Genomic DNA, 25587 nt, shown 5'->3' with positions numbered 1-25587 from the left:
CAGATGCATTTTGATGAACATCGCCTAATGTGCAATTCCATTCATGCATTTATTTAATCCCAAAACAAGCATTGCATTTACCCAGGTCCTACAGCAATTTTATCAACTGCTGAAATAATTAGAATCTACTCAATCTACATCATAATCTAACAAGCTAAACAAGTTTTTTTTAAGGGGAAAAAAGGCTGTCCTTTTCCCATTGCTGTGACACACGCACTGCAATTACTTGACACATTTCTTAGTTGAGCTGATACAAATCATTCCCATCAAAGTAATGTGAACCTTTTTCTGGTTTTGAAGTGATTTCTTGGTGTTTTATTTGTATATCTGATTGTACTTGGAATTTTTATAGGGAATTATATAAAAGGCTTTTCTTTTTGGACTTTCATGCTCTTGAGGAATACTATTTCTGATCATCTTTCATGGAATCATGTATAGAAAGAAACAGACTGTGATATAGATACTATTTTTTTATTTGTATGTATGGTTTGACTATGTTAGGCCATGGTTATGGTTGTAGTCAGTATATAATACAATTGTGTAACTATTAATTGTGTGCGTAGATTCAGCTTGGACAAATATGGTCGAGAAACTAAGAAAAAAATGTTTTTTACCTTTTTTCTGGGTATCTAGAAAATCCGGTAAAAGAGATGAACTTCTCAGCAGGAGAAAGCAACTTTACTGTTGTCCTGATGGAGCGTGACACGTTTGAAACAGCCTTGACCAAGAACATCATCGTGGTGGCTCTCTGTCTCTCCATCAACTACATAAACAGCACGCTGGTCCACACCTTTGCAAAACATCAGGTACAAACAGATACATCCTTTACTTCCATTTCTCCATTTTTAGGCATCTTTACCAATTTTTATTTTAAAATATGTTAAGCCACTTAACATATTTTGTGACTTTTCCCAGTTGAAAAAATGCATCTGGTTTTAGTTACTAGTTTGCAAAGTTACTAGTGAAAACGTTTTTTTTTTAATATTTCTTGGAGGAATACAACTTAACAGAACAACAGGAAAGAGCTTAGACATTTCAAATATGTAAATTTCAGAACTGAAGAATAAAGTATAAGTACTGTAGGTTTTCAGATGTGACTGTTTCACGGATAAGATGTGTTAATCGTTGTCCAAATATAGAGTAAACTGTACTTCAACTAATATCTACAACTAATTTCCATTTTCACAACTGTACATCTGTGTCATCATCAACTTTTGATGTAATTTTAAACATTTCTGATGTTTCTTCTCCAGACTCGGCTCCAGAACGGATTAAATTGGGGGGCGTTTTTTTCACAGGGGGGGCACGCGTTTACAAAGCATGTATGGGAGTCAAAATAATAGCAGACCTGCATATTCTGCTGGAAAGTGTAGCCATGTTGATATTTAATTTATAGCCAATGCCAGTATTTCTTATTCATACTTTAAGACAATTATTTTTTGAGGGGGCACAGCATTCCATTTAGGGGGGCATTGCCGACCCTGCTCTCCTCCACCCTACTCTGGAAAGCAGTGGATATATAGAACCATTTGTTATAAAATAGGCACATTGTGAAGACTTGAAAATTCCCTTTTTTCAGGTGGTTTACCATTAATACAAATACATCCACAATGTGTTTATTTATTTCCGTAGGTGTTCAACACCAACCCTCGCTACATCCTGTTCATCCACCTGGTGGTTAACGACATGCTACAGCTGACCTTGGCATGCCTCCTCCATGTCCTCAGCTACATCGTGTTCACCCTGAATGTGTCCTTCTGCTGCTTCCTATTAGTCACCGCAATCTTCACAACCTTCAACACGCCTGTCAATCTAGCCACCATGGCTATAGAGTGCTACATTGCTGTATGCATCCCGCTGCGCCACGCCCAGATCTGCACCGTCCGACGCACCTACATGGTCATCGGTCTGATGTGGGCGGTGAGTGCTATCCCTATCCTAAAAGAAGTCTTCACCCTCCTTGCTACTGAACCCCTCAGCTTCTTAAACACCAGGATCTTCTGCCAGCGAGAGAATGTCTTCAAGAGTACGACCATGAGCGAGAATCAGTACATCCCCCATTATGTCTTCCTGGCACTTGTGTGGCTCACTCTGCTTTACACCTACTTAAGCATCATGTTCGCAGCGCGAGCCGCCAGTGGCGATGCCAGGAAGGCCAGAAACACCATCCTGTTGCATGGCCTGCAGCTCCTCCTGTGTATGTTTACCTATGTGCGCTCCCTACTGCAGTATGGACTGCTCCAGATCTTTCCAACCAAACTGTTGGAGATCAGATTTGCCACTTACGTGATCGTGCAGATCATCCCACGCTTCGTCAGCCCCATCGTGTACGGGTTGAGGGACAAGACCTTCCGGAAGCATCTCAAGGGGTATCTGCTGTGCAAGGTGAATGCCAGCACATACCCACATAATGACACTCTGTTTAAGATCAGTGGCAGAGAGAAAATGCCTCTGTAAGTGAGAAGGTGCTTACTGCCGACCTGCAGAGGTGAGGGTTCAGTCACAGTTTCTTTCAGTTCAGAAATCTTTCAATGAATTTTAGAAAACAAAACATTGTTTATTTTAGTCACTAATTGCAGCAGCCTGATGAAACTAATCTGACCACTGTTCAGCCCACACACGATACAAAATCATTCCGTGTAGGGTGCCTTTAATGTTACCAGAGAATTAGCCTGGTTCTCAGCTTACAGTGCTTTGGTCTGGTTAGACAAACAGAGTTTGGACATTGTCACATATGTGCAACCAGCATATGAATGCCATCATAACAATTGTCAAGTGTCATACTCTTGATTGTATGTAGCTTTTTTAGACACAATAAAATATATTTGCTCATTTTCTGAGGTGGTGGTGATAAACGTGATTAATTGAGGCAGGTCATCAAGTTCAGTAAACCATACGTAAAGTAAATGCATACAGATCAACTCACTTGCTATTGAAGATAAAGTGTTAAAAATGCATAAAATCCCTGATAGTTTGTATCCCAGTGTCAACATTTCTTGACCTTGGGGAAGGGTCCTCATTCTATCCAATCAAATGCTGTTGTTTTTGCTCATACAATAAGCTTAACATAGCTTCATTCTCAAATATTATGATGCACACTCTCTCTCTCTCTCCCTGTTTCTTGCACTCGAAAAACAATCCCTCCCAGGGCTCTTATCAAAATACATAAACTTAATAGTGAAAGAAAGGTTACCAGACCGTCACAATGAAGAACTTCACTGGAGGTGAGTACAGCCACACTATGCAAGCTGTATCACATGCAACTGCTTCGTATACTGCAAATGCATGGCACTTTTAGCATTGTAAATTAATGTATTTTAAAATGTATACATAATAAACTATTTAAACAGACAAACCATTTGTTTACTATCTTCAAAGATAATCAAGTTAACATTAATGTAACAATACTACATGTTTATGGATTTACTGGCTATCCTTATCATAACATGTTTTTATTTAACCACCGCTTGACTTGAGTTAGAATGGTTCGGACGAGCAGTCTGGTACTTTTACTATAAGATAAAAAGTGTTTCGGTTCCTTTTTGGGGCAAAAGAGCCTGTTCTATTTGATGGGCTACATTAATGGATTAATCCCTATTAACATATGCATTTTGATGAACAAAGCCTAATGTGCAATTTCTCCCTTGCTTCGTTTATTTCATCCCTCAACAAGCATTGTATATAACCCTCGTCCTACAACAATGTTCTCAACTGCTAAAATAATTGGAGTCTACTGGATTTACATCATAACATAACTTTTTTGGGTGCAAGTTTTCCATTGCTGTCACACAGGAACTGCAAATACCAAACATAGTTCTTAGTTGAGCTGATACGAATCATTCCCATAACAGTAATGTGAACCTTTTCTGGTTTTGAAATTATTTCCTGGTGTTTCTTTTGTATTTTCTGATAGTACTAAGAATTTGTATAGCGAAAATAAGAAAGGCTTTTGTTACTGGACATTCATGCTCTTGAGAAACACTTTTTTTCTGCACTGATCGTCTTTCATGGAATCATGTTAGGAAAGAAAGAACAAACTGTGATAAATCCACGTGTTTTTTTTATTTGTAGATATTTTACAACATACAATATATCAACAAACGGCACAGACTTATACATGAGTTTGACTATGTTCGGGCATGTTTATGGTTGTAGTCAGTAATACAATTGTGTAACTATTAATTGTGTGTGTTCATTGTTGAGGAATAAGATTCAGCTTGGACAAATGTGCTCAAGCACTAAATGTGTGTCTTAACTTTTTTGGGGGTATTTAGAAAATCAGGTAAAAGAGATGAACTTCTCAGCAGGGGAAAGCAACTTTACTGTTGTCCTGATGGAGCGTGACACGTTTGAAACAGCCTTGACCAAGAACATCATCGTGGTGGCTCTCTGTCTCTCCATCAACTACATCAACAGCACGCTGGTCCACACCTTTACAAAACATCAGGTACAAATAGACACATCCTTTATTTCCCTTTCTCCATCTTTTATGCATTTTAACATTTGTATAATTTTTTACAGTTCTTGTTATTTTTTGTCAATCAATTTTCTCCTGCCAGTTGAGAAAATAGAGCTGGTTTAAATTGGTGCTATGTTACAAGGTCTGTGAATTTTGTATAATTTTTTTAAAAGTTTCTTGAATTAAATATTTTATATGTGTAATTTTACAAACTGAAGAATAAAGTACAAGTTAAGTACTGTAGGTCTTCAGATGTGACTGTTTCAAGGAAAAGATGTGTTCACTGTGGTCCACATACAAAGTAAACCGTACTTAAACTAATTTCTACAATGAATTCCCATTTTCACAACTGTACATCCGTGTCATAATCAGCATTTGATGTAATTTTCCAAATTTCTGATGTCTCTTCTGCACCCTACTCTGAAAAGTGGTGGCTATATAGAACTATTTTTGTTATAGAATAGGCACATTGTGACAACTTTAAGGTTGAAAGTTTGTTTTGGTCAGGTGTTTTTCCTTTAATGCAAATAGATCCATAACATGCTTATTTATCTCCGTAGGTGTTCAACACCAACCCTCGCTACATCCTGTTCATCCACTTGGTGGTTAACGACATGCTACAGCTGACCTTGGCATGCCTCCTCTATGTCCTCAGCTACATTGTGTTCACCCTGAATGTGTCCTTCTGCTGCTTCCTATTGGTCTTCTTGATTTTCACAACCTTCAACACACCTGTCAATCTGGCCACCATGGCTATAGAGCGCTACATCGCCGTCTGCATCCCGCTGCGCCACGCCCAGATCTGCACCGTCCAACGCACCTACATCACCATTAGTCTGATCTGGGTCTTGACTGCCATCCCTATCCTGCCAGATGTTTTCATCCTAGTTGCTAATGAACCCCTAAGCTTCTTCAGCTCCAGGATCTTCTGCCATCCAGAAGGCCTCTTCCGGTACCCATCAATGATTGAGAGGAAGAATACCTCTCTTTACGTCTTCCTGGCACTGGTGTGGCTCACTCTGCTGTACACCTACTTAAGCATCATGTTTGCAGCGCGAGCTGCCAGTGGCGATGCCAGAAAGGCCAGAAACACCATCCTGTTGCATGGCCTGCAGCTCCTCCTGTGTATGATCTCCTATGTGCGTGCTGCACTGGAAGGAGGCCTGCTGTATCTCTTCCCAATTAAACTGCTGGAGATCAGATTTGCCTCCTACGTGATCGTGCAGATCATCCCACGCTTCGTCAGTCCCATCGTTTACGGGTTGAGGGACAAGACCTTCCGGAAGCATCTCAAGGGGGACCTGCTGTGCAAGGTGAATGCCAGCACCTACCCATGTAATAGGGTTGCCAACTTTCTCAACCCCAAATGAGGGAAACTTTCTTCCAGGTGCGCACACGCACATGCGCGTGCACCAATAGCTGAAAAACAATAACGGCAATCGCAAGCTTTCATCAGCCATACCTTGATAAACTTACTCAATTCAGTTTAATTTTGGCAAACCACTAATAGGTACTCGCTTGTATGTATTGTTCATAGTAATAGTCAAGGCAAATATTACAAGTTTCTCCTTTTGATGGACAATAACGCTCACCTCACCAGTGGCCATTTCACACAAACTGTCACCAACAAGCAACAACCGTGTCCCATAGCAACATTTGCCCACCCATAATTCAGGATGTCCGGGACAATTCTGGACGGTTGGCAATCCTACCGCGTAATGCCACTCTCTTTAAGATCAGTGGCAGAGAGAAAAGACCTCTGTAAGTGAGAAGGTGCTTACCTGCAGAGGTGAGGGTTCAGTCACAGTTTCTTTCAGTTCAGAAATCTTACAAGGAATTTTAGAAACACATTTTTTTTTATTTTAGTCAGCGTAGTTTGTATTTACAAATTGCAGCAACCTAATGAAACTAACCTGACCACTGTTCAGCCCACACACAATACAAAATAATTCAGTGTAGGGTGCCTTTAATGTTACCTGAGAATTAGCCTGGTTCTCAGGTTACAGTGCTTTGGTCTGGTTAGACAAACAGAGTTTGAACCACGTTGTGTAACAATTACATATGTGTAACTAGCATATGAATGTAATCAAAAACATTCTCAAGTGTCATTCTTTTGATTGTATGTTGCTTCTTTAGACACAATAAAATATTTGTGTGTTTTCTGATATGGTGGTAATAAATGTGATTAATTGAGGCAGGTCATTAAGTTCAGTAAACCATACATAAAGTAAATGCATACAGATCAACTCACTTACTATTGAAGATAAAGTGTTAAATATAATCATGCAGGTTGACAGTTATGTTAGCTGCATAAAATGTATAAAATCCCTGGTTGTTTGTATCCCAGTGTGAACATTTCTTGACCTTGGGGAAGGGTCCTCATTCTAGGCAATAAAATGCTGTTGTTTTTGCGCATAACATGGCTCCATTCTCAAATATTATGATGCACACACTCTCTCTCTCTTCCTGTTTCTTGCACTCAAAAAACAATCAATCCCAGGGCTCTAATCAAAATACATAAACTCAAGACTGAAAGAAAGGTTACCAGACCTTCACATTGTAGAACTTCACTGGAGGTGAGTACAGTCACACTATACAAGCTGCATCACATGCAACTGCTTCATGTTCTGCAAATGCATGGCACTGTTAGCATTGTAAATGAATGTATTGTTTTTGCATTATGAACAACTTAAACAGACAAACCATTGTTTTACTTTCTTCAAAGATAATCAAGTTAACATTAATTTAACAATACGACAAGTTTAAGGATTTACTGGCTAAAGTTAGCATCAATGTAACATGTTTTTATTTAACCACTGCTTGACTTGAGTTAGAATGGTTCGGACGAGCATTCTGGTACTTTTACTATAAGATAATAAGTGTTCTGGTTCCTTTTTGGGGCAAAAGAGCCGTCTGTTCTATTTGATAGGCTATATTAATGGAACAAGCCTTATTAACTCATGCATTTTGATGAACATAGCCTAATGTGCAATTTCCATTCCTTCATTTTTTTTCCCCCAAGACAAGCATTGTATATAACCATTGTCTTACAACTTTTTTCTCAACTGCTTAAATAACTAGAATCTACTCGATCTGCATCATAACATAACAAGCAAAACAAGTCCTTTTCCCTTTGCTGTGACACACACACTGCAAATACTAAACACATTTATCAGTTGAGCAGATACAAATTATTCCCATAACAGTAATGTGAACCTTTTACTGGTTTTGAAGTGATTTCTGTTATTTGCATTGTCTGTGATGGTACCTTGAACTTGTATGAAGAAAAATAAGAAAAGGCTTTAATTTCTGGACATTCATATTCTTGAGGAACACTTTTTCTGCACTGATCATCTTTCATGGAATCATGTTAGGAAAGAAAGAACAGACTGTGATATAGCTACTCATTTGTTATTGTTATATATTTTACAACACACAGTATATCAACAAACGGCACAGACGCATACATGAGAATGACTTTGTTAAGGCATGTTTATGGTTGTAGTCAGTATATAATACATTGTGTAACTATTAATTGTGTGTGTTCATTGTTGAGGAAAAAGATTCAGCTTGGACAAATGTGGTCAAGCAACTGAGAAAAAAATTAGCTTAAACTTTTTGAACGTATGGACATAGCCTAATGTGCAATTTCTCCGTTCATGCATTTTTTTTATCCGAAGACAAGCATTGCAATTATCCCATGTCCTACAACAATTTGATCAACTGCTTAAATAACTAGAATCTACTCGATCTACATCCTAATCTAACAGGCTAAACAGGTTTTTTTAAAGGGGAAAAAAGGCTGTCCTTTTCCCATTGCTGTGACACACGCACTGCAATTACTTAATACATTGCTTAGTTGAGCTGATACAAATCATTCCCATCAAAGTAATGTGAACCTTTTCTGGTTTTGAAGTGATTTCTTGGGTGTTTTATTTGTATAGCTGATTGTACTTGAATTTTTTTATTTGTATATATTTTACAACATACAGTATATCAACAAACTGCACAGACACATACATGGGGTTTGACAATATTAAGGTATGTTTATGGTTGTCGTCAGTAGATAATACAATTGTGTAACTATTAATTGTGTGCATTCATTGTTGAGGAAAAAGATTCAGCTTGGACAAATGTTGTCAAGAAATTGAGAAAAAAAATTGTTTTTACTTTTTTTCTGGTTATCTAGAAAATCAGGTAAAAGAGATGAACTTCTCAGCAGGGGAAAGCAACTTTACTGTTGTCCTGATGGAGCGTGACACGTTTGAAACAGCCTTGACCAAGAACATCATTGTGGTGGCTCTTTGTCTCTCCATCAACTACATCAACAGCACGCTGGTCCACACCTTTACAAAACATCAGGTACAAATAGACACATCCTTTATTTCCCTTTCTCCATCTTTTATGCATTTTAACATTTGTATAATTTTTTACAGTTCTTGTTATTTTTTGTCAATCAATTTTCTCCTGCCAGTTGAGAAAATAGAGCTGGTTTAAATTGGTGCTATGTTACAAGGTCTGTGAATTTTGTATAATTTTTTTAAAGTTTCTTGAATTAAATATTTTATATGTGTAATTTTAAAAACTAAAGAATAAAGTACAGGTTAAGTACTGTAGGTTTTCAGATGTGACTGTTTCAAGGAAAAGATGTGTTCACTGTGGTCCACATACAAAGTAAACCGTACTTAAACTAATTTCTACAATGAATTCCCATTTTCACAACTGTACATCCGTGTCATAATCAGCATTTGATGTAATTTTCCAAATTTCTGATGTCTCTTCTGCACCCTACTCTGAAAAGTGGTGGCTATATAGAACTATTTTTGTTATAGAATAGGCACATTGTGACAACTTTAAGGTTGAAAGTTTGTTTTGGTCAGGTGTTTTTCCTTTAATGCAAATAGATCCATAACAAGCTTATTTATCTCCTTAGGTGTTCAACACCAACCCTCGCTACATCCTGTTCATCCACCTGGTGGTTAACGACATGCTACAGCTGACCTTGGCATGCCTACTCTATGTCCTCAGCTACATCGTGTTCACCCTGAATGTGTCCTTCTGCTGCTTCCTATTGGTCTTCTTGATTTTCACAACCTTCAACACACCTGTCAATCTGGCCACCATGGCTATAGAGCGCTACATCGCCGTCTGCATCCCGCTGCGCCACGCCCAGATCTGCACCGTCCAACGCACCTACATCACCATTAGTCTGATCTGGGTCTTGACTGCCATCCCTATCCTGCCAGATGTTTTCATCCTAGTTGCTAATGAACCCCTCAGCTTCTTCAGCTCCAGGATCTTCTGCCATGCAGAAGGCCTCTTCCGGTACCCATCTATGATTGAGAGGAAGAATACCTCTCTTTATGTCTTCCTGGCACTGGTGTGGCTCACTCTGCTGTACACCTACTTAAGCATCATGTTCGCAGCGCGAGCTGCCAGTGGCGATGCCAGAAAGGCCAGAAACACCATCCTGTTGCATGGCCTGCAGCTCCTCCTGTGTATGATCTCCTATGTGCGTGCTGCACTGGAAGGAGGCCTGCTGTATCTCTTCCCAATTAAACTGCTGGAGATCAGATTTGCCTCCTACGTGATCGTGCAGATCATCCCACGCTTCGTCAGTCCCATCGTTTACGGGTTGAGGGACAAGACCTTCCGGAAGCATCTCAAGGGGGACCTGCTGTGCAAGGTGAATGCCAGCACCTACCCACGTAATAGGGTTGCCAACACTCTCAACCCCAAATGAGGGATACTTTCTTCCAGGTGCGCACACGCACATGCGCGTGCACCAATAGCTGAAAAACAATAACGGCAATCGCAAGCTTTCATCAGCCATACCATGATAAACTTACTGATTTCAGTTTAATTTTGGCAAACCACTAATAGGTACTCGCTTGTGTGTATTGTTCATAGTAATAGTCAAGGCAATTATTACAAGTTTCTCCTTTTGATGCACAATAACGCTCACCTCACCAGTGGCCATTTCACACAAACTGTCACCAACAAGCAACAACCGTGTCCCATTACAACATTTGCCCACCCATAATTCAGGATGTCCGGGACAATTCTGGACGGTTGGCAATCCTACCGCGTAATGCCACTCTCTTTAAGATCAGTGGCAGAGAGAAAAGACCTCTGTAAGTGAGAGGGTGCTTACTGCCGACCTGCAGAGGTGAGGGTTCAGTCACAGTTTCTTTCAGTTCAGAAATCTTACAAGGAATTTTAGAAACAAAACATTTTTTATTTTAGTCAACGTAGTTTGTATTTACAAATTTCAGCAACCTAATGAAACTAACCTGACCACTGTTCAGCCCACACACAATACAAAATCATTCCGTGTAGGGTGCCTTTAATGTTACCTGAGAATTAGCCTGGTTCTCAGGTTACAGTGCTTTGGTCTGGTTAGACAAACAGAGTTTGAACCACGTTGTGTAACAATTACATATGTGTAACCAGCATATGAATGTAATCAAAAAAATTCTCAAGTGTCATTCTTTTGATTGTATGTTGCTTCTTTAGACACAATAAAATATTTGTGTGTTTTCTGATATGGTGGTGATAAATGTGATTAATTGAGGCAGGTCATTAAGTTCAGTAAACCATACATAAAGTAAATGCATACAGATCAACTCACTTACTATTGAAGATAAAGTGTTAAATATAATCATGCAGGTTGACAGTTATGTTAGCTGCATAAAATGCATAAAATCCCTGGTTGTTTGTATCCCAGTGCGAACATTTCTTGACCTTGGGGAAGGGTCCTCATTCTAGGCAATAAAATGCTGTTGTTTTCATAACATGGCTTCATTCTCAAATATTATGATGCACACACTCTCTCTCTCTTCCTGTTTCTTGCACTCAAAAAACAATCAATCCCAGGGCTCTAATCAAAATACATAAACTCAAGACTGAAAGAAAGGTTACCAGACCTTCACATTGTAGAACTTCACTGGAGGTGAGTACAGCCACACTATACAAGCTGCATCACATGCATCTGCTTCATGTTCTGCAAATGCATGGCACTGTTAGCATTGTAAATGAATGTATTGTTTTTGCATTATGAACAACTTAAACAGACAAACCATTGTTTTACTTTCTTCAAAGATAATCAAGTTAACATTAATTTAACAATACGACAAGTTTAAGGATTTACTGGCTAAAGTTAGCATCAATGTAACATGTTTTTATTTAACCACTGCTTGACTTGAGTTAGAATGGTTCGGACGAGCATTCTGGTACTTTTACTATAAGATAATAAGTGTTCTGGTTCCTTTTTGGGGCAAAAGAGCCGTCTGTTCTATTTGATAGGCTATATTAATGGAACAAGCCTTATTAACACATGCATTTTGATGAACATAGCCTAATGTGCAATTTCCATTCCTTCATTTTTTTCTTCCCAAGACAAGCATTGTATATAACCATTGTCTTACAACTTTTTTCTCAACTGCTTAAATAACTAGAATCTACTCGATCTGCATCATAACATAACTAGCAAAACAAGTCCTTTTCCCTTTGCTGTGACACACAGACTGCAAATACTAAACACATTTATCAGTTGAGCGATACAAATTATTCCCACAACAGTAATGTGAACCTTTTACTGGTTTTGAAGTGATTTCTGTTATTTGCATTGTCTGTGATGGTACCTTGAACTTGTATGAGGAAAAATAAGAAAAGGCTTTAATTTCTGGACATTCATATTCTTGAGGAACACTTTTTCTGCACTGATCATCTTTCATGGAATCATGTTAGGAAAGAAAGAACAGACTGTGATATAGCTACTCATTTTTTATTGTTATATATTTTACAACACACAGTATATCAACAAACGGCACAGACACATACATGAGAATGACTTTGTTAAGGCATGTTTATGGTTGTAGTCAGTATATAATACATTGTGTAACTATTAATTGTGTGTGTTCATTGTTGAGGAAAAAGATTCAGCTTGGACAAATGTGGTCAAGCAACTGAGAAAAAAATTAGCTTAAACTTTTTGAACGTATGGACATAGCCTAATGTGCAATTTCTCCGTTCATGCATTTTTTTTATCCGAAGACAAGCATTGCAATTATCCCATGTCCTACAACAATTTGATCAACTGCTTAAATAACTAGAATCTACTCGATCTACATCCTAATCTAACAGGCTAAACAGGTTTTTTTAAAGGGGAAAAAAGGCTGTCCTTTTCCCATTGCTGTGACACACGCACTGCAATTACTTAATACATTGCTTAGTTGAGCTGATACAAATCATTCCCATCAAAGTAATGTGAACCTTTTCTGGTTTTGAAGTGATTTCTTGGTGTTTTATTTGTATAGCTGATTGTACTTGGAATTTGTATAGAGAATTATATGAAAGGCTTTTGTTTTTGGACTTTCATGCTCTTGAGGAACACTATTTTTGATGGAATCATGTAAAGAAAGAAAGAACAGACTGTGATATAGCTACTCATTTTTATTTGTATATATTTTACAACATACAGTATATCAACAAACGGCACAGACACATACATGGGGTTTGACAATATTAGGGCATGTTTATGGTTGTAGTCAGTAGATAATACAATTGTGTAACTATTAATTGTGTGCGTTCATTGTTGAGGAAAAAGATTCAGCTTGGACAAATGTGGTCAAGAAACTGAGAAAAAAAAAGTTTTTACTTTTTTTCTGGTTATCTAGAAAATCAGGTAAAAGAGATGAACTTCTCAGCAGGGGAAAGCAACTTTACTGTTGTCCTGATGGAGCGTGACACGTTTGAAACAGCCTTGACCAAGAACATCATCGTGGTGGCTCTCTGTCTCTCCATCAACTACATAAACAGCACGCTGGTCCACACCTTTGCAAAACATCAGGTACAAACAGATACATCCTTTATTTCCATTTCTCCATCTTTTAGGCATCTTTACATATATATTATATATATATATATATATATATATATATATATATATATATATATATATATATATATATATATATATATATATATATGTTAAGTGACTTATTTTTTTTTTTACTTTTCCCAGTTGAGAAAATACAGCTGGTTTTAGTTAGTGGTTTGCAATATTACCACTGAAAATAAACTTTCGATTTTTCTTGGAGGAATACAACTGAACAGAACAACAGGAAAGAGATTAAACATTTTATATGTGTACATTTCAGAACTGAAGAATAAAGTAATTATTGAAGGTTTTCAGATGGGACTGTTTCAGGGATAAGATTAATTGTTGTCCACATATAAAGTAAACTGTACTTGAACCAATATCTTCAATTAATTTCCATTTTCACGGCTGTACATCTGTGTCATCATCAGCTTTTGATGTAATTTCTGATGTTTCTTCTCCAGACTCGACTCCAGAATGGATTAAATTGGGGGTAATTTTTTTCACAAGGGTGGCACGCGTTTACAAAGCATGTGATTTATAGCCAACGCCAGTATTTCTTATTTATACTTTAACAAAATTATTTTTTGAGGGGGCACAGCATTCCATTTAGGGGGGCATTGCCCCCCAATGCCCCCCCTTGGAGGCGGCCCTGCTCTCCTCCACCCTTTGTAAAGCAGTGGATATATAGAACTATTCGTTATAAAATAGGAACATTGTGAAGACTTGAAAGTTTCCTTTTTTCAGGTGCTTTTCCATTATTACAAATAGATCTATGATGTGCTTATCTATCTCGGTAGGTGTTCAACACCAACCCTCGCTACATCCTGTTCATCCACCTGGTGGTTAACGACATGCTACAGCTGACCTTGGCATGCCTCCTCCATGTCCTCAGCTACATCGTGTATACCCTGAATGTGTCCTTCTGCTGCTTCCTATTGGTCTTCTTGATCTTCACAACCTTCAACACACCTGTCAATCTAGCCACCATGGCTATAGAGCGCTACATCGCCGTCTGCATCCCGCTGCGCCACGCCCAGATCTGCACCGTCCGACGCATCTACATGGTCATCGGTCTGATGTGGGCGGTGAGTGCTATCCCTATCCTAAAAGAAGTCTTCACCCTCTTTGCTACTGAACCCCTCAGCTTCTTAAACACCAGGATCTTCTGCTGGCGAGAGAATGTCTTCAAGAGTACGACCAGGAGTGTGAATCAGTACATCCCCCATTATGTCTTCCTGGCACTAGTGTGGCTCACTCTGCTGTACACCTACTTAAGCATCATGTTCGCAGCGCGAGCCGCCAGTGGCGATGCCAGGAAGGCCAGAAACACCATCCTGTTGCATGGCCTGCAGCTCCTCCTGTGTATGATCTCCTATGTGCGCTCTCCACTGGAAGGAGGCCTGCTGTATCTCTTCCCAACCAAACTGCTGGAGATCAGATTTTTCTCTTACGTGATCGTGCAGATCATCCCACGCTTCGTCAGCCCCATCGTGTACGGGTTGAGGGACCAGACCTTCCGGAAGCATCTCAAGGGGTCCCTGCTGTGCAGGGTGAATGCGAGCACCTACCCACATAATGACACTCTCTGTAACGTCAGTGGTAAAAAGAAAAGGCCTCTGTAAGCGAGGAGGTTTTTACTGCCGACCTGTAGAGGTGAGGGTTCAGTCACAGTTTCTTTCAGTTCAGAAATCTTACAAGCAATTTTAGAAACAAAACATTTTTATTTTAGTCATCGTAATTTGTATATATAAATTGCAGCAACCTGATGAACCACCTGACCACTGTTCAGCCCAAACACAATACAAAATAATTCCCTGTCAGATGCCTTTAATGTTACCTGAGAATCAGCCTGGTTCTCAGCTTACAGTGCTTTGTTCTGGTTAGACAAACAGAGTTTGAACCACGTTGTGTAACAATTACATATGTGCAACCAGTATATGAATGCCATCAGAAAAATTCTCAAGTGTCATTCTCTTGATTGTATGTTGTTGTTTTAGAAACAATAAAATATTTTGCTCATTTTCTGAGATGGTGGTGATAAATGTGATTAATTGAGGCAGGTCATTAAGTACAGTAAACCATACCTAAAGTAAATTCATACAGATCAATTCACTTACTATTGAAGATAAAGTGTTAAAAATGCATAAAATCCTTGTTTGTTTGTATCCCCGTGTGAACATTTCTTGACCTTGGGGAATGGTCCTCATTCTCTCCAATAACATGCTGTTGTTTTTGCTCATACAATAAGCCTAACATGGCTTCATTCTCAAATATTATGATGCACACACTGTCAAAAAACAATCAATCCCAGGGCTCTATTCAAAATACATAAACGTAAGACTCAAAGAAAGGTTACCAGACCGTCACATTGAAGAACTTCACTGGAGGTGAGTACAGTCACACTATACAAGCTGCATCACATGGAACTGCTTCATATACTGCAAATGCATGGCACTCTTAGCCTTGTCAATTCATGTATTGTAAAATGTATACATAAAAAAAAAAAAACTTAAACAGACAAACCATTGTTTTACTATCTTCAAAGATAATCAAGTTAACATTAATTTAACAATACTACAAGTTTAAGGATTTACTGTCTATCCTTATCTTAACATGTTTTTATTGAAACACTGCTTGACTTGAGTTAGAATGGTCCGGAAGAGCATTCTAGCACTTTTAATTTGAGGTTAAATGTATTCTGGTTCCTTTTTGGGGCAAAAGAGCTGTCTGTTCTATTTGATAGGCTACTTCAATGGAACACGCCTTTTTTAACACATGCATTTTGATGAACATAGCCTAATGTGCAATTTCTCCATTCATGCATTCATTTAATCCCAAGACAAGCATTGCATTTACCCCAGGTCCTACAGCAATTTTATCAGCTGCTTAAATAACTAGAATCTACTCGATCTACATCATAATCTAACAAGCAAAACTGTTAGACTGGGCAAAAAAGGCTGTCCTTTTCCCATTGCTGTGACACAAGCACTGCAAATACTTATACTGATACAAATACTTATACTGATACAAATCATTCCCATCAAAGTAATGTGAACCTTTTCTGGTTTTGAAGTGATCTATTGGTGCTTTATTTGTACAGCTGATTGTACTTGGATTTTGTGTAGGAAAAAAAAAAGGCTTTTGTTTTTGGACTTTCATACTCTTGAGGAAAACAAATTCTGAGCTGATCATCTTTCATTTAATCATGTAAAGAAAGAAAGAACAGACTGTGATATAGCTACTAATTTTGTATTTGTATATATTTTACAACAAAAATATCAACAAACTGCAGAGACACATACATGGGGTTTGACTATGTTCGGATGTTTATGGTTGTAGTCAGTATATAATACAATTGTGTAACTATTAATTGTGTGTGTTCATTGTTGAAGAAAAAGATTCAGCTTGGACAAATGTGCTCAAGCAACTGAGAAAAATAAAAATATTTACCTTTTTTCTGGTTTTCTAGAAAATCAGGTAAAATAGATGAACCTATCAGCAGGGGAAAGCAACTTTACTGTTGTCCTGATGGAGCATGACACGTTTGAAACAGCCTTGACCAAGCACATCATCGTGGTGGCTCTCTGTCTCTCCATCAACTACATCAACAGCACGCTGGTCTACACCTTTACAAAACATCAGGTACAAACAGATACATCCTTTACTTCCATTTCTCCATCTTTTAGGCATCATTACCTGTTTTTTATTCAAAACAATTATGTTATGCGACTTAACATATTTCGTGACTTTTCCCAGTTGAGAAAATACAGATGGTTTTAGTTACTGGTTTGCAATGTTACTCGTGAAAAAAAAACATTTTTATGTTTCTTGGAGGAATACAACTGAACAGAACAACAGGAAAGAGCTTAAACATTTCATATGTGTAAATTTAAGAACTGAAGAATAAAGTATGAGTACTGTAGGTTTTCAGATGTGACTGTTTCAGGGATAAGCTGTGTTAATTGTTGTTGGGGGGGCATTTTTTCTCACAAAGGGGGCACTCGTTTACAAAGCATGTATGAGAGTCAAAATAATAGCAGACCTGCATATTCTGCTGAAAAGTGTAGCCATCTTGATATTTAATTTATAGCCAATGCCAGTATTTCTTATTTATACTTTAACACAATTATTTTTTGAGGAGGCACAGCATTCCATTTGGGGGGGCATTGCCGACCCTGCTCTTCTCCACCCTACTCTGGAAAGCAGTGGATACATAGAACTATTTGTTATAAAATAAGCACATTGTGAAGACTTGAAAGTTCCCTTTTTCAGGTGGTTTACCATTAACACAAATACATCCACAATGTCTTTATTTATCTCCGTAGGTGTTCAACACCAACCCTCGCTACATCCTGTTCATCCACCTGGTGGTTAACGACATGCTACAGCTGACCTTGGCATGCCTCCTCCATCTCCTCAGCTATATTGTGTTCACCCTGAATGTGTCCTTCTGCTGCTTCCTATTGGTCACCGCGATCTTCACAACCTTCAACACACCTGTCAATTTAGCCACCATGGCTATAGAGCGCTACATCGCCGTCTGCATCCCGCTGCGCCACGCCCAGATCTGCACCGTCCGACGCACCTACATGCTCATCGGTCTGATGTGGGCGGTGAGTGCTATCCCAATCCTAAAAGAAGTCTTCACCCTCCTTGCTACTGAACCCCTCAGCTTCTTCAACACCAGGGTCTTCTGCCAGCGAGAGAATGTCTTCAAGAGTACGACCATGAGCGAGAACCAGTACATCCCCCAATACGTTTACTTGACACTGGTGTGGCTCACTCTGCTGTACACCTACTTAAGCATCATGTTCGCAGCGCGAGCCGCCAGTGGCGATGCCAGGAAGGCCAGAAACACCATCCTGTTGCATGGCCTGCAGCTCCTCCTGTGTATGTTTACCTACGTGTACTCCCTTCTGGAGTCTGGACTGCTCCAGGTCTTTCCAACCAAACAGCTTGACATCAGATTTGCCTCTTATGTGATCGTGCAGATCATCCCACGCTTCATCAGCCCCATTGTGTACGGGTTGAGGGACCAGACCTTCCGGAAGCATCTCAAGGGGTACCTGCTGTGCAGGGTGAATGCCAGCACCTACCCACATAATGACACTCTCTTTAAGATCAGTGGCAGAGAGAAAAGGCCTCTGTAAGGGAGAGGGTGTTTACTGCTGACCTGCAGAGGTGAGGGCTCAGTCACAGTTTCTTTCAGTTCAGAAATCTTCCAAGCTATTTTAGAAACAAAACATTTTTATTTTAGTCACCTTAGTTTGTATATTACAGATTGCAGCAACCTGATGAAACTTACCTGACCACTGTTCTGCCCACACACAATACAAAATCATTCCCTGTTGGATGCCTTTAATATTACCTGAGAATTAGCCTGGTTCTCAGCTTACAGTGCTTTGGTCTGGTTAGACAAACCGAGTTTGAACCATGTTGTGTAACAATCACATCTGTGCAACCAGCATATGAATGCCATCAGAAAAATTCTCAAGTGTCATTCTTTTGATTTTATATTGCTTTTTTAGACACAATAAAATATTTTTGCTCATTTTCTGAGGTGGTGGTGTTAATAAATGTGATTAATTGAGCTAGGTCGTTAAGTACAGTAAATCATACTCAGCTCACTTACTATTGAAGATAAAGTGTTATATAAATCGTGCAGATTGACAGTTATGTTAGCAGAACAAAATGCATAAAATCCCTGATTGCATCCCAGTGTGAACATTTCTTGACCTTGGGGAAGGGTTCTCATTCTATCCAATAACATGCTGTTGTTTTTGCTTATACAATAAGCTTAACATGGCTTCGTTCTCAAATATTATGATGCACACACTCTCTCTCTCTCCCTGTTTTTTTGCACTCAAAAAACAATCAATCCCAGGGCTCTAATCAAAATACATAAACTTAAGACTGAAAGAAAGGTTACCAGACCTTCACATTGTAGAACTTCACTGGAGGTGAGTACAGCCACACTATACAAGCTGCATCACATGCAACTGCTTCATATACTGCAAATGCATGGCACTCTTAGCATTGTAAATTAATGTATTGTAAAATGTATACATAATAAACAATTTAAACAGACAAAAAAATGTTATACTATCTTCAAAGATAATCAAGTTAACATTAATGTAACAATACTACAAGTTTAAGGATTTACTGGTTATCCTTATCTTAACATGTTTTTATTTAACCCCCGCTGGACTTGAGTTAGAATGGTTTGGACGAGCAGTCTGGTACTTTTACTATAAGATAAAAAGTTTTCCGGTTCCTTTTTGGGGCAAAAGAGCAGTCTGTTCTATTTGTTGGGCAATCATGGAACAATCCTTATTAACATATGCATTTTGAGGAACATAGCCTAATATGCAATTTCTCCATTGCTTCATTTATTTCATCCCAAGACAAGCATTGTATATAGCACCCATGTCCTACAACAATTTTCTCAACTGCTAAAATAACTGGAGTCTACTTGATTTACATCATAACTAACATTTTGGGGTGCAATTTTCCCATTGCTGTAAAACAGGAACTGCAAATACTAAACTAATTTCTTACTTGAGCTGATACAAATCAATCCCATCACAGTAATGTGAACCTTTTCTGGTTTTGAAATGATTTCCTGGTGTTTCAGTTGTATTTTCTGATAGGACTAAGAATTTGTATAGGGAAAATAAGAAAGGCTTTTGTTTCTGGACATTCATGCTCTTGAGAAACACTTTTGTCTGCACTGATCATCTTTCATGGAATCATGTTAGGAAAGAAACAGCAGACTGTGATATATCCACGTGTTTTTTATTGGTAGATATTTTACAAAATACAGTATGTCAACTATCGGCACAGGCACATACATGAGGTTTGACTATGTTCGGGCATGTTTATGGTTGTACTCAGTAATACAATTGTGTAACTATTAATTGTGTGTGTTCATTGTTGAGGAAAAAGATTCAGCTTGGACAAATGTGGTCAAGCAAAAAACGTTTCTCTTTACCATTTTTCTGGGTATCTAGAAAATCAAGTAAAAGAGATGAACTTCTCAGCAGGGGAAAGCAACTTTACTGTTGTCCTGATGGAGCGTGACACATTTGAAACAGCCTTGATCAAGAACATCATCGTGGTGGCTCTCAGTCTCTCCATCAACTACATCAACAGCATGTTGGTCCACACCTTTACAAAACATCAGGTACAAACAGATGCATCCTTTATTTCCCTTTCTCCATCTTTTATGCATTTTAACATTTTAATATTTTTTTACAGTTCTTGTTATTTTTGTCAATTTTCTCCGGCCAGTTGAGAAACACAGCTGGTTTAAATGGGTGCAATGTCACTAGTTCTGTGAATTTGTATTATTTTAAGTTTCTTGAATGAAACATTTTATAAGTGTAATTTAAAAAACTGAAGAATAAACTACAAGTTAAGTACTGTAGGTTTTCAGATGTGACTGTTTCAAGGAAAAGATGTGTTCACTGTGGTCCACATACAAAGTAAACCGTACTTAAACTAATTTCTACAATTAATTTTCATTTTCACAACTGTACATCTGTGTCATAATCAGCTTTTGATATAATTTTCCAAATTTCTGATGTCTCTTCTGCACCCTAATCTGAAAAGTGGTGGCTATATATAACTATTTGTTATAGAATAGGCATATTGTGACAACTTTAATGTTGAAAGTTTCCTTTGGTCAGGAGGTTTTCCTTCAATGCAAATAGATCCATAACATGCTTATTTATCTCCGTAGGTGTTCAACACCAACCCTCGCTACATCCTGTTCATCCACCTGGTGGTTAATGACATGCTACAGCTGACCTTGGCATGCCTCCTCCATGTCCTCAGCTACATTTTGTTCACCCTGAATTTGTCCTTCTGCTGCTTCCTATTGGTCACCGCAATCTTCACAACCTTCAACACACCTGTCAATCTGGCCACCATGGCTATAGAGCGCTACATTGCTGTCTGCATCCCGCTGCGCCACGCCCAGATCTGCACCGTCCAACGCACCTACATCACCATTAGTCTGATCTGGGTCTTGACTGCCATCCCTATCCTGCCAGATGTTTTCATCCTAGTTGCTAATGAACCCCTCAGCTTCTTCAACTCGAGGATTTTCTGCCATCTAGAAAACCTCTTCCAGTACCCATTCATGATTGAGAGGAATAATACCTCTCTTTACGTCTTCCTGGCACTTGTGTGGCTCACTCTGCTTTACACCTACTTAAGCATCATGTTCGCAGCGCGAGCTGCCAGTGGCGATGCCAGGAAGGCCAGAAACACCATCCTGTTGCATGGCCTGCAGCTCCTCCTGTGTACGTTTACCTACGTGCACTCCCTTCTGGAGTCTGGACTGCTCAAGATCTTTCCAACCAAACAGCTTGACATCAGATTTGCCTCTTATGTGATCGTGCAGATCATCCCACGCTTCATCAGCCCCATCGTGTACGGGTTGAGGGACAAGACCTTCCGGAAGCATCTCAAGGGGTACCTGCTGTGCAGGGTGAATGCCAGCACCTACCCAAATAATGACATTCTCTTTAAGATCAGTGACAGAGAAAAAAGGCTTCTGTAAGTGAGAGGGTGCTTACTGCCGACCTGCAGAGGTGAGGGTTCAGTCACAGTTTCTTTCAGTTCAGAAATCTTACAAGCTATTTTAGAAACATTTTATTTTTTATTTTAGTCACCTTAGTTTGTATTTTACAAATTGCAGCAAACTGACGAAACTTACCTGACCACTGTTCAGCCCACACACAATACAAAATCATTCCCTGTAGGATGCCTTTAATATTACCTGAGAATTAGCCTGGTTCTCAGCTTACAGTGCTTTGGTCTGGTTAGACAAACCGAGTTTGAACCACGTTGTGTAACAATCACATATGTGCAACCAGCATATGAATGCCATTGGAAAAATTCCCAAGTGTCATTCTTTTTATTGTATGTTGCTGTTTTAGACACAATAGAATATTTGTGTGTTTTCTGAGGTGGTGGTGAAAAAATTAATTGAGGCAGGTCATCAAGTACAGTAAACCATACATAAAGTAAATGCATACAAATCAACTCACTTACTATTTAAGATAAAGTGTTAAAAATAATTATGCAGATTGACAGTTATGTTAGCTGCATAAAATGCATAAAATCCCTGATTGTTTGTATCCCAGTGTGAACATTTCTTGATCTTGGGGAAGGGTCCTCATTCTAACCAATCAAATGCTCTTGTTTTTGCTTTAAGCCTAACGTGGCTTCATTCTCAAATATTATGATGCACACACTCTCTCTCTACCTGTGTCTTGCACTCAAAAAACAATCAATCCCAGGGCTCTAATCAAAGTACATAAACTTAAGACTGAAAGAAAGGTTACCAGACAGTCACATTGTAGAACTTCACCGGAGGTGAGCACAGGCACATTATACAAGCTGCATCACATGCAACTGCTTCATATACTGCAAATGTATGGCACTCTTAGCCTTGTAAATTAATGTATTGTAAAATGTATACATTATAAACAACTTAAACAGACAAACCATTGTTTTACGATCTTCAAAGATTATCAAGTTAACATTAATTTAACATGGTTTTATTTAACCACTACTTGACTTGAGTTAGAATGGTCTGGAAGAGCATTATGGAACTTTTACTATTAGATAAAAAGTGTTCTGGTTCCTTTTTTGGTCAAAAGAGCCGTCTGTTCTATTCGATGTGCTACATTAATGGAACAAGCTTTATTAACACATGCATTTTGATGAACATAGCCTAATGTGCAATTTCTCCATTCCTTCATTTTTTATTCCCAAGACAAGCATTGTATATAAACCATGTCCTACAACCTTTTTCTCAACTGCTTAAATAACTAGAATCTACTCGATCTGCATCATAACATAACAAGCAAAACAAGTCCTTTTCCCTTTGCTGTGACACACACACTAGAAATACTAAACACATTTATCAGTTGAGCAGATACAAATTATTCCCATAACAGGAACGTGAACCTTTTACTGGTTTTGAAGTGATTTCTTTTATTTGTATTGTCTGTGATGGTACCTTGAACTTGTATGAAGAAAAATAAGAAAAGGCTTTAATTTCTGGACATTCATATTCTTGAGGAACACTTGTTCTGCACTGATCATCTTTCATGGAATCATAATAGGAAAAAAAGAACAGACTGTGATATAGCTACTAATTTTTTATTGTTATATATTTTACATCACACAGTATATCAACAAACGGCACAGACACATACATGAGAATGACTATGTTAAGGCATGTTTATGGTTGTAGTCAATTTAAAATACAATTGTGTAACTATTAATTGTGTGTGTTCATTGTTGAGGAAAAAGACTCAGCTTGGACAAATGTGGTCAAGCAACTGAGAAAAAATGATCTTTACCTTTTTTCTGGGTATCTAGAAAATCAAGTAAAAGAGATAAACTTCTCAGCAGGGGAAAACAACTTTACTGTTGTCCTGATGGAGCGTGACACGTTTGAAACAGCCTTGACCAAGAACATCATCATGGTGGCTCTCTGTCTCTCCATCAACTACATCAACAGCACGCTGGTCCACACCTTTACAAAACATCAGGTACAAACAGACACATACTTTATTTCCATTTCTCAATCTTTTAGGCATCTTTACATATTTTAAAACATTTTAAAAAATGTGTCGAGTGACTTAACATTTTATTTATTTTTTCCCAGTTGAGAAAGCACAGCTGTTTTTAGTTAGTAGTTTGCAATGTTACTAGTGAAAAAAAACTTTTGATGTTTCTTGGAGGAATACAACTGAAATGTGACTGAAAAATGTGACTGTTTCAGGGATAAGTTGTGTTATTTTTTGTCTACATATAAAGTAAACTGTACTTGAACTAATATCCATAATTCATTTCCATTTTCACATCTGTACATCTGTGTCATCATCAGCTTTTGATGTAATTTTTTTAATTTCTGATGTTTCTTTTCCAGACTCGGCTCCAGAACAAATTCAATGGGGGGACTTTTTTTTCACAAGAGGGGCACGTGTTTACAAAGCATGTATGAGAGTCAAAATAAGAGCAGACCTGCATATTCTGCTGGAAAGTGTAGCCATCTTGATATTAAATTTAGAGCCAATGCCAGTATTTCTCATTTATACTTAAACAAAAAATGTTTTGAGGAGGCACAACATTCCATTTGGGGGGGCATTGCCGAACCTGCTCTCCTCCACCCTTTGTAAAGCAGTGGATATATAGAACTATTCGTTATAAAATAGGCACATTGTGAAGACTTGAAAGTTTCCTTTTTTCAGGTGCTTTTCCATTATTACAAATAGATCTATGATGTGCTTATCTATCTCGGTAGGTGTTCAACACCAACCCTCGCTACATCCTGTTCATCCACCTGGTGGTTAACGACATGCTTCAGCTGACCTTGGCATGCCTCCTCCATGTCCTCAGCTACATTGTGTTCACCCTGAATGTGTCCTTCTGCTGTTTGCTTTTGGTCTTCTTGATCTTCACAACCTTCAACACACCTGTCAATCTAGCCACCATGGCTATAGAGCGCTACATCGCCGTCTGCATCCCGCTGCGCCACGCCCAGATCTGCACCGTCCGACGCATCTACATGGTCATCGGTCTGATGTGGGCGGTGAGTGCTATCCCTATCCTAAAAGAAGTCTTCACCCTCTTTGCTACTGAACCCCTCAGCTTCTTAAACACCAGGATCTTCTGCTGGCGAGAGAATGTCTTCAAGAGTACGACCACGAGTGTGAATCAGTACATCCCCCATTATGTCTTCCTGGCACTGGTGTGGCTCACTCTGCTTTACACCCACTTAAGCATCATGTTCTCCACTGGAAGGAGGCCTGCTGTATCTCTTCCCAACCAAACTGCTGGAGCATAGATTCTTCTCTTACGTGATCGTGCAGATCATCCCACGCTTTGTCAGCCCCATCGTGTACGGATTGAGGGACCAGACCTTCCGGAAGCATCTCAAGGGGTATCTGCTGTGCAGGGTGAATGCCAGCACCTACCCATAGAATGGCACTCTCCGTAACGTCAAGCGGACTCGGTTAGCAAGAAGGGACTGACTGCTTACTTGTTCACTTGCAGAGGTCAATGGTTAAAACACGGCAATCTTTTTTAATATATAAAAGTATATATAATACATTACAATAAATGAGCAATGTTAGGTTATTATTGATCTGTGTTTTGGATGTAGTCTTTGAATGGATCGAATGAACAGAAACTTACCACAAAAGAGTAATTTCCTTTGTTT

The 25587-nt window shown here is 38.7% G+C and overlaps 6 protein-coding genes and 1 pseudogene across 6 annotated transcripts; all 7 read left to right on the top strand.

Moving 5' to 3' along the window:
• Positions 1-650: 650 nt before the first annotated feature.
• On the top strand, positions 651-2457 carry LOC146272513 (odorant receptor 131-2-like). Its single transcript, XM_084705588.1, has 2 exons — positions 651-806; positions 1633-2457. Exons 1-2 carry the CDS (start codon positions 651-653, stop codon positions 2455-2457), a joined length of 981 nt encoding a protein of 326 aa, XP_084561714.1.
• A 1834-nt stretch (positions 2458-4291) lies between these two features.
• LOC146272512 (odorant receptor 131-2-like) lies at positions 4292-6224 on the top strand. Its single transcript, XM_084705694.1, has 3 exons — positions 4292-4447; positions 5020-5790; positions 6171-6224. Exons 1-3 carry the CDS (start codon positions 4292-4294, stop codon positions 6222-6224), a joined length of 981 nt encoding a protein of 326 aa, XP_084561820.1.
• Positions 6225-8665: 2441 nt separating this feature from the next.
• LOC146272511 (odorant receptor 131-2-like) lies at positions 8666-10597 on the top strand. The gene is made up of 3 exons (XM_084705697.1): positions 8666-8821; positions 9393-10174; positions 10555-10597. The coding sequence occupies exons 1-3, from the start codon at positions 8666-8668 to the stop codon at positions 10595-10597; spliced, it is 981 nt and encodes a 326-aa protein (XP_084561823.1).
• A 2557-nt stretch (positions 10598-13154) lies between these two features.
• On the top strand, positions 13155-14965 carry LOC146272510 (odorant receptor 131-2-like). Its single transcript, XM_084705672.1, has 2 exons — positions 13155-13310; positions 14141-14965. The coding sequence occupies exons 1-2, from the start codon at positions 13155-13157 to the stop codon at positions 14963-14965; spliced, it is 981 nt and encodes a 326-aa protein (XP_084561798.1).
• Positions 14966-16829: 1864 nt separating this feature from the next.
• LOC146272509 (odorant receptor 131-2-like) lies at positions 16830-18493 on the top strand. The gene is made up of 2 exons (XM_084705585.1): positions 16830-16985; positions 17669-18493. Exons 1-2 carry the CDS (start codon positions 16830-16832, stop codon positions 18491-18493), a joined length of 981 nt encoding a protein of 326 aa, XP_084561711.1.
• A 1877-nt stretch (positions 18494-20370) lies between these two features.
• On the top strand, positions 20371-21909 carry LOC146272508 (odorant receptor 131-2-like). Its single transcript, XM_084705684.1, has 2 exons — positions 20371-20526; positions 21085-21909. Exons 1-2 carry the CDS (start codon positions 20371-20373, stop codon positions 21907-21909), a joined length of 981 nt encoding a protein of 326 aa, XP_084561810.1.
• A 1750-nt stretch (positions 21910-23659) lies between these two features.
• On the top strand, positions 23660-25574 carry LOC146272507 (odorant receptor 131-2-like; annotated as a pseudogene).
• The last annotated feature ends 13 nt before the right edge of the window (positions 25575-25587 follow it).

This window comes from Hypomesus nipponensis, chromosome 9 (genome assembly GCF_054491055.1).
Source record: "Hypomesus nipponensis isolate SF chromosome 9, ASM5449105v1, whole genome shotgun sequence".
NCBI classification, from domain to species: Eukaryota; Metazoa; Chordata; class Actinopteri; order Osmeriformes; family Osmeridae; genus Hypomesus; species Hypomesus nipponensis.
This window is presented reverse-complemented; position numbering and strand designations above follow the sequence as displayed.

Excerpts from the sequence above, each read along its gene's own strand:
- LOC146272513 (XM_084705588.1), top strand. The coding sequence starts at position 651 with ATGAACTTCTCAGCAGGAGAAAGCAACTTTACTGTTGTCCTGATGGAG. Across the intron at positions 807-1,632 it reads ACACCTTTGCAAAACATCAG|GTGTTCAACACCAACCCTCG; the intron begins GTACAAACAGAT and ends TTATTTCCGTAG.
- LOC146272509 (XM_084705585.1), top strand. The coding sequence starts at position 16,830 with ATGAACCTATCAGCAGGGGAAAGCAACTTTACTGTTGTCCTGATGGAG. Across the intron at positions 16,986-17,668 it reads ACACCTTTACAAAACATCAG|GTGTTCAACACCAACCCTCG; the intron begins GTACAAACAGAT and ends TTATCTCCGTAG.
- LOC146272510 (XM_084705672.1), top strand. The coding sequence starts at position 13,155 with ATGAACTTCTCAGCAGGGGAAAGCAACTTTACTGTTGTCCTGATGGAG. Across the intron at positions 13,311-14,140 it reads ACACCTTTGCAAAACATCAG|GTGTTCAACACCAACCCTCG; the intron begins GTACAAACAGAT and ends CTATCTCGGTAG.
- LOC146272512 (XM_084705694.1), top strand. The coding sequence starts at position 4,292 with ATGAACTTCTCAGCAGGGGAAAGCAACTTTACTGTTGTCCTGATGGAG. Across the intron at positions 4,448-5,019 it reads ACACCTTTACAAAACATCAG|GTGTTCAACACCAACCCTCG; the intron begins GTACAAATAGAC and ends TTATCTCCGTAG. Across the intron at positions 5,791-6,170 it reads AGGTGAATGCCAGCACCTAC|CCGCGTAATGCCACTCTCTT; the intron begins CCATGTAATAGG and ends TTGGCAATCCTA.
- LOC146272508 (XM_084705684.1), top strand. The coding sequence starts at position 20,371 with ATGAACTTCTCAGCAGGGGAAAGCAACTTTACTGTTGTCCTGATGGAG. Across the intron at positions 20,527-21,084 it reads ACACCTTTACAAAACATCAG|GTGTTCAACACCAACCCTCG; the intron begins GTACAAACAGAT and ends TTATCTCCGTAG.
- LOC146272511 (XM_084705697.1), top strand. The coding sequence starts at position 8,666 with ATGAACTTCTCAGCAGGGGAAAGCAACTTTACTGTTGTCCTGATGGAG. Across the intron at positions 8,822-9,392 it reads ACACCTTTACAAAACATCAG|GTGTTCAACACCAACCCTCG; the intron begins GTACAAATAGAC and ends TTATCTCCTTAG. Across the intron at positions 10,175-10,554 it reads AGCACCTACCCACGTAATAG|CACTCTCTTTAAGATCAGTG; the intron begins GGTTGCCAACAC and ends ACCGCGTAATGC.